The sequence below is a fragment of the Chinchilla lanigera genome, unplaced genomic scaffold (assembly GCF_000276665.1).
Source record: "Chinchilla lanigera isolate Chin_1 unplaced genomic scaffold, ChiLan1.0 scaffold00047, whole genome shotgun sequence".
Classification (NCBI taxonomy): domain Eukaryota; kingdom Metazoa; phylum Chordata; class Mammalia; order Rodentia; family Chinchillidae; genus Chinchilla; species Chinchilla lanigera.
The window spans coordinates 16764828-16776932 of record NW_004955448.1 but is presented as its reverse complement, the minus strand read 5'-3'; the positions used below and the strand labels follow the sequence as shown (position 1 = coordinate 16776932).

The 12105-nt window shown below is 44.9% G+C and overlaps 1 protein-coding gene across 6 annotated transcripts in view; it reads left to right on the top strand.

Annotated features, from left to right (window-relative positions):
- Wdr49 (WD repeat domain 49) overlaps positions 1-12105 on the top strand; it is a 138940-nt gene that overhangs the window by 63248 nt on the left and 63587 nt on the right. For 5 of the 6 annotated variants that reach the window (XM_013518658.1, XM_013518662.1, XM_013518661.1 and 2 more), the window contains one exon: positions 10455-10619. The exons of the other annotated variant lie outside the window; for it this stretch is intronic. In XM_013518658.1, the coding sequence (XP_013374112.1) occupies positions 10455-10619 (165 nt within the window). The remainder of the gene's footprint in view (positions 1-10454; positions 10620-12105) is intronic. 6 annotated transcript variants of the gene reach the window in all.

Sequence of the window (12105 nt, the reverse complement as noted above, 5' to 3'; positions counted from 1 at the left end):
AGATAAAACCAAGGGAATGTAAATATGTAGCAAAAGTTGCAGGCCAGAAGGAATATGTACATATGGGCAATGAAACAGGAAATATGATTATCCAATCCAGTGAACGTCTACCTCTTGCTGTTAGTTGCAAAATGAACTGAAAGTACTGTATATAAACCACATAGAGTTGTGTATCACCAGCAACAATGCTTGTATTGGTTTATAATATGTAGAAAAACACTTCCATGTTAACAGATTTTCCTGCAGAAAGGCACAAAGAGAATATCATTTTCAGTCCTATCAGCCATTGATAAGTCACCTTAGAGTCTTGAGACAAAGTAGATGAAACAGTTTTGAACAAATATCAGCAAAAGGAGGGAAGGAGATACATTACTAACTCGTGAAGAAGCCATGGACTATGTCAAATGAAGCAGAGCTAGAAGAGCTCTTCAAGGAAAATGACCAAGTTGGTTTGGGGTTGAGCTGGGTGACATTTCACTGAGCCATGAGAATTAGAGAGCAAATCTCAGAGAAGCAAATGGTGCCCGACAGACCCTGCATGGGCTCCCGGGCAAAGAAGCTTAAGCATCACAGTGCTTTGGGGAGGCGGGCTTAGTGTGGGAGCGCTGAGCACAGAGGTTGTAGGAGCTGAGGCATAGAGGGTGCTCAGGCAGAGTGTGAAGGGTATGCCCAGAACATACCCCGGTCTGATTTAGGAAATAAAGCACAGAGTGGAGGATTAACCTTTTCTCACAGTGTGAGAGGTCTTAGGTCTTCCTGAGCAAGCCGAGAGATCAAACCATTCTCATGATTTTGTCAGTGCTTTTATTTTCTGTCAAGTGTGTGGTGGAAACTTGACAAGGTACAGGGCGTGCGACGGTCTCACTGTTCTAGTGGCTGACGGAATGTGTGCTCTTGTATCCTTATGTCCTAACCGTTATTCAGTTTCAACCTACCATGTGATGAATATGTACATACACGCATATCTTATTCTCTAGTCTATGTGTTTATGTATTTGAACTCCACATAAATGCCTCAATAGTGTTTAAGACTATAGACCAACCCCAAGACCAAGACTTTTGAAATCTGCAGAATTGAAGGGATGGGTATTGAAATACTGCACCGATGACTTAACCTGTCTGAGCTTTGTGGACTGGCTGTTATCCATGCCCCGGGGAGAGTGCAGGGTAGCACTGGGGACACGCTGTGCTTTGTCAGCACCGCCATGCTGGACCCGCCTCTTGCCACTTGAAGCGGTCATCCTCCTGCGCCCCTGATGGCCTGCCCTAGAAAGGATCTCCCAGCTCTTCCACGCACTGAGGGAGATGGCTCCTTTAGGCACCTCGTTTTCCTATTAACCTTTTGGGGCGCCTTAGTCTTTATTTTCACCATGTGTCAGGTGGTAACAAGTGTTAGAAAGGATTCAAGTGTTGGGGCTGGGCTGTGGTGTGGTGCTCGCCCTGTTCCTCCTGGTGCCCCTGCCTCCTCTTCTCAGCCGCTGTCGCTTCTCCTCGCGATGGGGTTGCGGCCTGGTCTGGCTGGGCCTGTACGTCTCCAGGAACATCTGGCCGCTCTCACTTCTCTCTGAACACGGGCCGTGTCTCCAGTCTAGATGTTTCTCAGCTGAGCATGAAGCCACTCTCCTCTTTGTCTCTCCTCCTGTGTTTGTGTAGCAAAGGAAAGCGCTCACCTTCCATTTCTGCCTTTTCCCACAACCCCAAGCACTCTTCTGGCCACAAAATATATGCGCAGTGCCTGGGTTCGGGCGGGTATCGCCATTTGTCTTTCTGCTGCCGGCCCGCGCCTTGCAGTCCGCTCGCGTTTGCTTTTGGGCTCTGAGCTATGATGTCACTCCTGAAAGCTTTCCATTAGCTGGGGTGAATGAAATCTTTCCCTTCTGTTGTCATTTAAACACGCTGCCCACACTTTATTATTGTATTTGGACTGCAGCGGGAAATCTAACGTAATTCCCCCGTGAAAGCAGCCTGACACTGTGCAGCTCTGCCTCGTCGTCTGGCCTTGCGCTCCCCTCTCCTCTTAAACTAAGCAGGTGTTACTGAGCCACACAAAACCGTTTAAAAGGAAGCTCACGCTTATTTCACCTGGCACCGTCCCCCGCCGCAGCTAGCAGTTGGACAGGTTGGAACTGGGTGGGGAAGTCCCTGGGATGTGCTTTCTTTGAAAGAACTGAAGTAACTCAATATCCTGGAGACAATTCTTTTTTTTTTTTTTGGTTTTTCTCCGGTACTGGGAACTGAACTCACGACTTTGCGCTTGCCAGGCAGGCGCTTTTGCCGCTGAGCTAAATCCCCAGCCCCGCTGGAGGCAATTCTAATGAACTATCGTTGCAGTGATTTCTCAAATAAAGCTTCACTTAAAAACCCATGAATGTTAGGAAACTTTAAAGTGTGCATTTCAAGATATCCTACAGTAGATAAAATTTCTATAGCAAGACAGTGAGCCTCATTCTAATGATATAGGTTTATGTGATTTTTGTAAAATAAATAACGATTCAATTTGTCCTGCATGTTGGATGTGTTTATAGTTGTGAATATTCAGGTGCTATCAATTTTGACAAAAATTATATTTACTATTTTTTTAGAATGGTATTTGTTTTATTTATTTATTTATTTTTTGGTTTTTCTCCGGTACCGGGAACCGAACTCAGGACCTTGCGCTTGCCAGGCAGGCGCTTTGCTGCTGAGCTAAATCCCCAGCCCCGGTATTTGTTTTAAAAATATTACAGGTAGACATTTCATGTTTAATGAAAGGGACTAAAACAATGCAGTGATGCTCAAATAGGACCCAAGTAAGGTCACCTATCTTTGAGTTCTAAAATATCTCTGTGCATAAGCTATTTCACGTACATATGATTCTGTAACCTACTTTCTAGTTCAGTAATATATAGGAGTATATTTTCTTCACCGACACCTGCTTCCTCATTTCAGAAAGGCATTATAGTATCTCATAGCATGATTTACAAATCCATTTCCTTTCGTACATATTTTGCTCTTATGAAATTTTTGTATGTAAATATATTCACACACATGATACCTCTTTAGGGTAAATTCTTAGGAATGAATTTCTTGGCTGAAGGAGATGCATGTTAGATAATCTGACACACAGTAACCCCAGAATTTTACCATTTCACCTCTCTGCTAGGAGCACACATATTACTCACATGCACGGTTGCCTGAAGAGGCTCAGCTGGCATGGCGGGCTGGCTTCTTCCCACGGAACCCCTAGATCCGTGGCAGGGTCTCATCATCCAGCATGAGGACTTGGCTTTGCAACTGCAAGACAGGACCCTCTCCATTTTTGAAAGAGAGGAGCTGTTCCTTGAGTGTTAATCATCAGAATCCTGACGTCAAATCATTTATTGAAAGGGGGGCTACAGACCATGCCTTCTTTGCTGCACGCCATTTTGGGGGGACTGAGGTATTTGAGAGTACAAACAATTCAATTGGAAATTCTCTTGGTAATTGTAAAATCTGAGGAAAGGGATGAAGTTTGCCTTGAGGGAAATTTATCTCCCTCTTACAAGAGAATATAACATTTTAGTGCTTGTTTTTAGGGCAAAATCAATGAAATTCTCTTTTGAACAGAGCTGGATGACCAGTAAGGAAAATTTTCCACTTGCTTCATGCTGGGCTGCAAGTGACACCCCTCATTAATCCAGCCTTGCACCATGGGCCAGCTTGGAGCTGTAACTGACTGCACATCCATCCCAAAGCTATGTGCTCATGACACTTGGTGGAGTTTAAGAAGTTCCCTAGTTTTATGATTTACACACACACACACACACGTGCACACACACACATGTGCACATGTGCACACACACACATTGTTTGTTTATTTAACATGCTTAGCAGAAATAACACGTACATGTCACAAAGCTCAAAGCACGGGAAGCAGAGTGGTGGAAATGTCTGCAGCCCTCTGCACGCACCTGCCCAACTGCTTTCCCTAAAGGCAGCCAGCCTTCTGGGCTCTGTGGGCATGTTTTAAGCTATTTTGTTCTTGTCTTGGTGAATAGTAATGTTTGTACTCTTTATACATATTATTTGACTAGATATATATTTATTGACTCTTAACATTTCATAGTTGTCTTCGTTTCTTTTCTCTCCTTGCTGAGATGAAATACCTGACCCCCAGAATTCAGGAAGGAAAGGTTCATTTAGCTCAGAGCTTGTGGAGGTTTCAGTCTGTATTTGGCTGGCACCAAGGCAGGGTGGCACATGGCAGCAAAAACAAGAGCAAAAGGGAGGAGCGGCAGTGAGAGCAAGCCTGTTTCCTTCCCTCACACTGTATGCAAACTACCCACCCCGAGGCGGGTGCAGCACTCACACCCATAATCCCAGCACTGGACCATGGATCAATCACAAACTGCAGAGGCCCGCCCATGACTGCATGAGGCTGTGGGGGGACACCCAGACACAAACCATAGCAACAGCACCTTACTTTAAATGCTTTTTTACACAAATAAGTCTAGTGATTTTGGAGCAGTACAATCCCTGTGCCTGGAGCCCAGGAAAGCACAGCCAGGGACTCCTCCTCCTCACAGTGCCTAAACCATGGAGGCCTCCTCGCAGCTTCTTGGACATGCCAAAGACTCCACACCACAGGGCCTTTGCACTGCTGCTTCCTTTTCCTGGAACACCTCTTCACTCAGCTATCAAAATGATTCCTGAGCAAGGTCTTCACAAAGCCCCTGCTTGTCGACCAACACACAATGCTCTCTGCTTTCTTTTCTGCTATATTTCTTCTACAATTCTGTCCCCACAAACATTATTTTTGCATGTGCCTTTCCCCCTTCCTTTTATTTCTGTAGCTGGTTGCATTTCTCCCTGTGTCTTCCCACAAAAGGAAAGGAAGACTATTTCAGTGCAGTAGCCTCAGTGCTTGGATCTAGCGCCTCACACATTACAAGTGTCAATAAATTCAAGGAATGAATTTGAAAGAGCAAATTACAAATTCATCTAGGAAGAGGTAAAACCTGATAAGGAATGTTTATAAACAGAGGATGGCTGTCTCAAACTGTGTCACTCCTCTGTGCCGGATCTCCGCAATACTGTCATTCCTCTCACCTCCCTCCTTACTGGGAGATGGCCTCTAGAGATCTGATACAAATGAAAACAAAGGGAATAACCTGCTTTATATTATGGGGCTATAAATAACACTGGCTAAGGAAATAAAACTATCAACAGCAATTCAATCGAATATCTCCATCCCTTGCTAGCCAGTGGTATGCGGCATATGCTGCTGTAAGTTTGGATTCCTGTTTTTGCTAAGATAGGACTTGGGGTGCATATGAAAGACGTGTAACGCACCTGGTGTGGTGTGGAATTACAGGAGGACAATTAGGCGACAGGGATGTAACCTCACGTCTCATAAAATTGTCAGATTTGCTGTGACCGCTCAGGTGAGAGAACCAAAAGGACCCACATATATCGGGTTAATAATACCCCTTTGTTATTGCATGCTGATCAGGTCCACAATCTCCCGAATGAGTGTATGGCCGAGGCTAAATAAAAAGGCAAATGGAATGATTTCAGGGCTCCAAGAGGATCAGAGCCCTCTCACAGAATTCAAGATTCTCTTAGGGATAAGACCAAGACCTTCTCTGGGTGGCCAGTATTTATTTGGTTATCAGAAGGGCAGGGAGTACTCAAGAAGGGCAGAATCACTCAAGGACGTCTCCCAGTAAGGTGTTAAATTAATCCTTGCTGGAGACTATTACAAAGTGGCTCTGAGCTGGATTTCATATTAACCAGTTGGCTTTCTGTGTCTTCTTGTGAGTTGTCTGAAGCTTAGGCACCTTGTCTGAAGATGGACAGTGAACTTATAGCAAGTAAACCTCTGTGAGTCCCTGGTCAACCTGAGGCCTGTATTGGTCTGTAAATCTATGACTCCTCAAAGGACAAGATAAGGCCACAGCTGAGGACATTTGGCTCCAACCCCAATTAACTACAAGGAAACTGCAGCTGCAGGCTCCACACTCCTACAATAAATGCCAACCTAAAGATAAGGTAGTTCTCCTGACTGACACCATTTACTACTTGGGAAAATTCTCCCAAGGTCCTGCGAGATTCCTGCATTTTCTTGAGTATCCTCCTCCTTTGTTTGAAAACCAAATACATATGGGCTTCCCAGAGAAGTCTTTGGCTAAGCTCAGAGAATATTGAAGCTGTAAGAGAATTAGTCCCTCCTGTATCCCTGAAATCATTTCCACTGTCTCATTTATTTAAACCTTGACCGTCCACTCACTTGGGAGATTGCAGGCCTGATCAGCCTGCAGTAACTAAGGGTTATTTAACCTGATAAATCCTTAATAAGGGTTAAGTTAATCCACTCAGGGGTGAGATGCCTGAGGCTACAGTCTCTATCTAGTTGAGATGGATCCAGGTGTACTTGGCTGTGACTTTGTCTTACCCTTTGAGGCTTTCCGGCTTCGTTATCAATACAGACCTTAGTAGGGGTTAGTGACTCACACAGGTTCACTTACTATGAGTCCACAGCCCACCTCCAGACAAGGAGCCCAGGCCTTGGACAGATGCACAAGTGAACATGAAAAGCCAGTTGGTTAATTTAAGTCCTGCTCGGATCTGTTTCGTAGTGGTCTCCATCACATATTCCTAACCAGCTCTTAGTTCAGGTACATAAGCTGGAGCACGTTCCCATTAGAGGGTGGCCGGGCTCATGAGGCCCATCTGCAGTGGAGTGCAGTTGTTAGGATGATGCCTTTTCAGCTCTGTAGTTGGTCAGGTGGGCCAATCCTTACTAGCTGAAGTTTAGTCCAAGAAAAGACAGCCAGGAACGAACTGTACAGTGAAAAGGTTTGGTACCATCAAAATGCGGTGCATAAGTGTGTTGCTGGTTAAGTCCAGGGCTCTGTTATGAATAAAAACAGTTTGCTAAAATAAAGTCCCTACTATCTTTCAGTCAAACAATTTCCTTCTTCCGCCAAGTGACATTAAGAGCGCTCTTCCCTTACTAGTCTGTGAAGGGCTTTTCACTTGTGCGTTATTCCTGGACCCCAATACTGTCACAGTAGGAGTAGATTCTGGATGATACTGGCTGCATGTTTGTGACATGGTCAGTTTCAACACTCTGTTTTCCTCTAGAGAGCACCGGAAGGCAGAGCGCCATAAAATGAAACCAGACTGACTCTACGCTCTTGTCACTACTGATGCAAATTCCGTGAGAAATTGTTAAATGAGCAGGGAAAGGTGGTGAAAAGTGATGAGCAGATGCTGGTGCTCAGCCAGGTGGGCGGGAAAGCGAGTGTGCAAAGCTGCGAAACGTGAGGGTTCCTAATTCCAGATCACATGTCTGCCTTAGGTAACTGACGGCTGGATAACGAGGCGCTTTACATGTGGTGAGGCCACGTGTGAACACGCAAGCAGGCCTTTCTTTGGAATGTGGCCTTGTAAATTTTATTTTGCCCTTTTTATTTCTGCTAAGGAAGGTCTCTGTTTAATACTGAAGTGTCTACCACATAATAAAATCACTATAAATGTTTTTTGGATAAAAATAATAAGATCCTTTAAAACCTTCAGTATTTTATTAAAAGACCTCTAAGAAAAAAATTTGCTATACTTAAAAAATTATATTTTGCTGGGTTTGTTTATAAGCCAAATTTCTATGCAATTATGTGAAAAACTCACAAGTCTGACATAATTTGAAAGTTTAAAGTACCTCTAAAGTGTGGTTTCTAAATTGTCTACATTCACTGTCATGGTGAGAAGAAAGCAAGATACTGGTTTTCAAGTTGACCTGGATATGTAAAGTGACATGCGCCTAACAAGAGGTCAGGCAAATGGACATAGAATGACAAAAATGGCTACTTTTATGCCTTATTTATTGCTATGCTATCCACTATGGTAAGTGATTTATAAGTGTTAGCTTATTTAAGCCTATGACAAAGTTTTGAAGTAGTTATTATGATTGCCTCAGGTTTACAAATGAGGGAATTGAGTCCGAGAGAAGTTAGTCTTACATGTCTGAGGCGAGGCAGCTGACGGTTGTGCTTAGGCCACGTGGCCGTAGCATCCCAGGGATCTTAACTACGGCCTGTGTCACACCAGCAAAACCAAACAGCCACACCAACAGCTACACGAATGATCATCAAACTGTTAGGCCACCTTGTTTCAAAGATCCAGATCATTCATTCGAGAAATTACATCATACTTTAATAGTAATTAAACATTTTAGGTACTTTTGATACCATTGTGGGAAAATGTGTAGCACAGAGTTTTACATCATTGAAGAAGTTTTCTCATCAGCGTTGTAATCTCAGGGAAGAAAAGGCCAGCAGAGATCACACGCTCAGGCTTAGTGCCGTGTTGAGACGAAATGTTGCTCATTGGCGCCCATCTCTTCGGTTTTCCTCTCCTTCCTCCCTCTGGAGCGGTGTGTGGTGAGATTCTCCCCTGCCCTGCTGTGGAGCCGACACGTAGTCTCCGAAACGTGAGCCTGTGCTCCATTCCACCGCTAGCAGTGTCTTCACAAGCCAGTTATCAGAATGTCTATACACGCTTCTCCTCATTAAGAAAAACTATGTTTTCAATCTTTTAAGTAATTACAGATCCTGCTGATAATCTAAGTTATCAACCCACGCCCAGTGAAATATTTTATATATTACTCAATATTCTCTGGAACTACATGCTAGGGACTTCTAAAATTTCATCTCCAACTTGCTTCTTCATCTGCTATCCCATCAGATTTGTCCCTTCAGATTCTTTGCAACTCAGATTTTCTCGAGCGCCTTATTGTTTTTCACATGTGGAATATTTCCCAAGCCCTCTCGTCTTTTAAGCAGTTTGTCAGTTACCTGAGGGTCTACGCTGGAAGCAGGTAGCTCCAGCACGGCTGTCCCCCCAGCTGTTAAACCTAGTTACAGAAGCCTGGAAATGCTACTTAGCCAATTTTTAAAAACAGACTTTTGAAAAATAAAGATCAAATGAAATAACCAGTGCAGAAGGCTGGCATGTAATGAGTGTTTCTGTCTTCAACTCCAGATCGACGATCAGCTCGTGTCTCAGTGTTGACTTGCCCCTCCCGCTCCACTCCCAAGCCCATCACCCACCGCACTGAGCGGGTTTTGGGTTTCCCTGTGCGCTCCGCTCACCCAGGAGCCATACCTCTGCGTAGCTGCATGAGCTTCTGTTTCCCCGTCTAGTTCTCAGCACAGCCTGCACCTTTAAATAACTTGTGGAGCTCTTGAAACATTTCTTGCGTGGGCCAGGTGAAGCTGAATCTCCGTTCTGGTACAGGGTGCTTGAACTTTTTGAGGAGGCTGTGTTCGTAGGGCTAGCTCGGTGATGGCGAGCCTTCCAGAGCTGGCAGTGCTGAGGAGCAGCCCGCTGCAGCACGCACGCCCCGGGTTCCCCACCGCCCAGACCATCGCCTCTGGAACAGCGATTCGTTGTCGCGGTCCCTCCCGTCGTGGAGACGGGCACCGGCCGGGTGTTCACGCACCACGGCCTCCCTCCTGTGCTGCCCAGAACGCATTTGACGAACTCCAGCCTGCTTGATTATGAAAATGAGGAATTCCCATTTAACACATGCATCATAGATTATGTTTATACGCTAGGGATCAATAGCCAACTAGAAAACCAAATACTGTCTTTTCTCAAAATTTAGGTGTTGATTCAGACAATTTGCCATTCACGCGCATGTGTGTTTATAATTTTTTCATTACTGACTTTTCTTCAGTCATATCGCTGGGCGGTTTTAACCCATAAGTTCCTTAAATGGTGCTCAAGCACCTGCAGGTGAACACGGTGGTCTGTTTGCCACTACGGCGTTTCTCAGCTTCAGACCGCTGCAGACACACAGCCCAATCCCGTTAGCATGTGTTTCGCTGCTTTTCTCTGAAGTATACATGCGGGCTTATATTTAACCTGTGTTCTTTGTTTCATAGTAAGATATAAATAGCTGTGTTCAGATGTAAAAATGTACATAGCACCTTGAAAACAGCCAAAGCAAGAGGCAACGGCATAAAAAGCAACAGCTCTAGTAATCTGTAAAGATTAATTTTTTCCCCTGATGGGCGGTGCTTCTTTTCTGAATGCTAAACGGAAGCTAACATAATAAAACGCTTTCACGCATTAGGTAGCGTCAGACCACCTTTCCCAGTAAAGTTCGATTTCTTACCTAAATGCGAAAGGTTTATGCTTATTCTTAGCAAGACTGGGTCTCAGGGCGGCCTCTGGAGACAAAGCCGAACGGCGGGTTAGGAAAGCAGATTTCTGTCTTCCCTGATAAAGGAGATTGTGACTTCATTACCTCAGCCCTGGCCTGGAAATTGAGATGTTATTAGTTTCACAAAAAGAAAGGAAACAGATTACAAAAATTTCTCTCTGTTGCGGGATCTCGGTGGTGGAAATGCACAGGCTATATATTTTTATTTAAATAAAAACATTTGCTCTTCGGACTACAGTGAATTTCTCTGCAATTTTGTTTGCTCTTAGATAATTAGCTCAGATGCAGGGTCTACAGTTTCCTTCTGGATGATAGACACTGGGCAGAAAATCAAACAGTTTACCGGTTGCCATGGCGACGCAGAAATCAGCGCGATGGCCCTTGACGCAAATGAGACCCGGCTTTTGACTGGCGGCGCAGATGGAACTGTAAAGGTGTGAGCGCGGCGACGCTTTTCTCTTCGGAGACGGGGAGGCTAAAATGCTGCGTGAGGAGGCATTGCTACAGATGCGCTTGTTTTTGCCTTTTTGGTCTTTCAAGTAGAGGGATGAGACGAGCTGAGAGATAAGTAACTTAAACTCTCTGAGAACACAGCTCCTAGGAAAACAGCCTGCTGTGGAAAAATGCATAAATGATTTTTCTAAGTAAATTATTTATCATAACTTAGCTTACTTACTTCAGGAAATCTTTTTCAGTGTACCGAATGGGGATTACTTCGGGGAATACAAGCCCTGAAAAATTTTCATGTGCTTCGGCTAGGGTCTCTAGGTCTCTTCTAAGTGTCTGATGAGAAATTAGGTTAAATTAGGAAACTTTAAAAAAATACACAGCTGTAACTTTTTTCATAAAATGAGTATCTAAAAGTAAACCCGTTTAATAATTCCCATTCTCACTATGAAAGTGAAGTAAAGAATAAAGCAGAAAGAGCAATCACAATCGTACTTAGTATCCATCCGGTAATAGTTTAAGCACGCTATCTTGTTACTTGCAATTTTCTTATTTTGTAACTATTACTCATTTTTTCTGGGAGGAAGGTGAGATTTCACTTCGCAAAACGAAATTTTCATGCAAAGCTAGAAATGTGCTGTGTGTAATCTCGTCCACCCGTGACTCTGCCCGCGGCGCTGGGTGGGAGAGTGAGGATAGTCAGATCGGGGATGGCTGGTGACCCCTCAGGCAGTCTCCTGAATAAACTCCGCACAGCTCTCGAATCTGTCGTAACCGGGGTCAGAGAGCTGCCGGGCTGCCTTCCGCCGCCGTCTGTGAAAGGCCCGCCCCAGCGGGTGCGTTACCCATTCGGCTAGGCTGCAGAGGGGAGGGGGTGACCAAAATGTCACCTGGAGCTGTAATGAGAATGCTGCAGAGTTAGGGGCAGGTATTCCTGGGCATTCTAAGTTGTGAATATCGGGGTGCGGGATGCTATGTGGGTTCCCAGTGAGGACCTCCGGAGGTTAGCGAAACTTGGCGCCGGGAAGGGAAAAGGAGTCGGATACAGGTGGGGAACCGTGTTCAGGTAAAGACAAGTGGCTCACAGGAGCCCTGGGGAGATACGCGAAGGTGCCCAAACAACCCTTATACCGACATCGAGGGAAAGGAAAAGCGGCATAGCTGGGCCTGCAGAGGTCGACAGCCGTTTGGGCAAAAGGAGCACGCCAGCGTCTCATTTGTCAGTCCTAGGGTATTAGGCTGAACTCAACAGTGACGCAAATGGATTAGGCCCCATTTCCCCCCTCTTAGAAGAAACTGGTCATAGAGTCAGGGTACGGTCAGATCTTGTAGATGTTGATAAAATGCCCTCAGTTAAGGGACTTACTAGGACCTTGGGTGGTCAGATCTTTGCAAAACCTGTTTTGAGAATTATTTTAGGTGAACCCGGTAAAAATCATGCAGATGAAAATGAAGCATCATGGGTGAAGAATA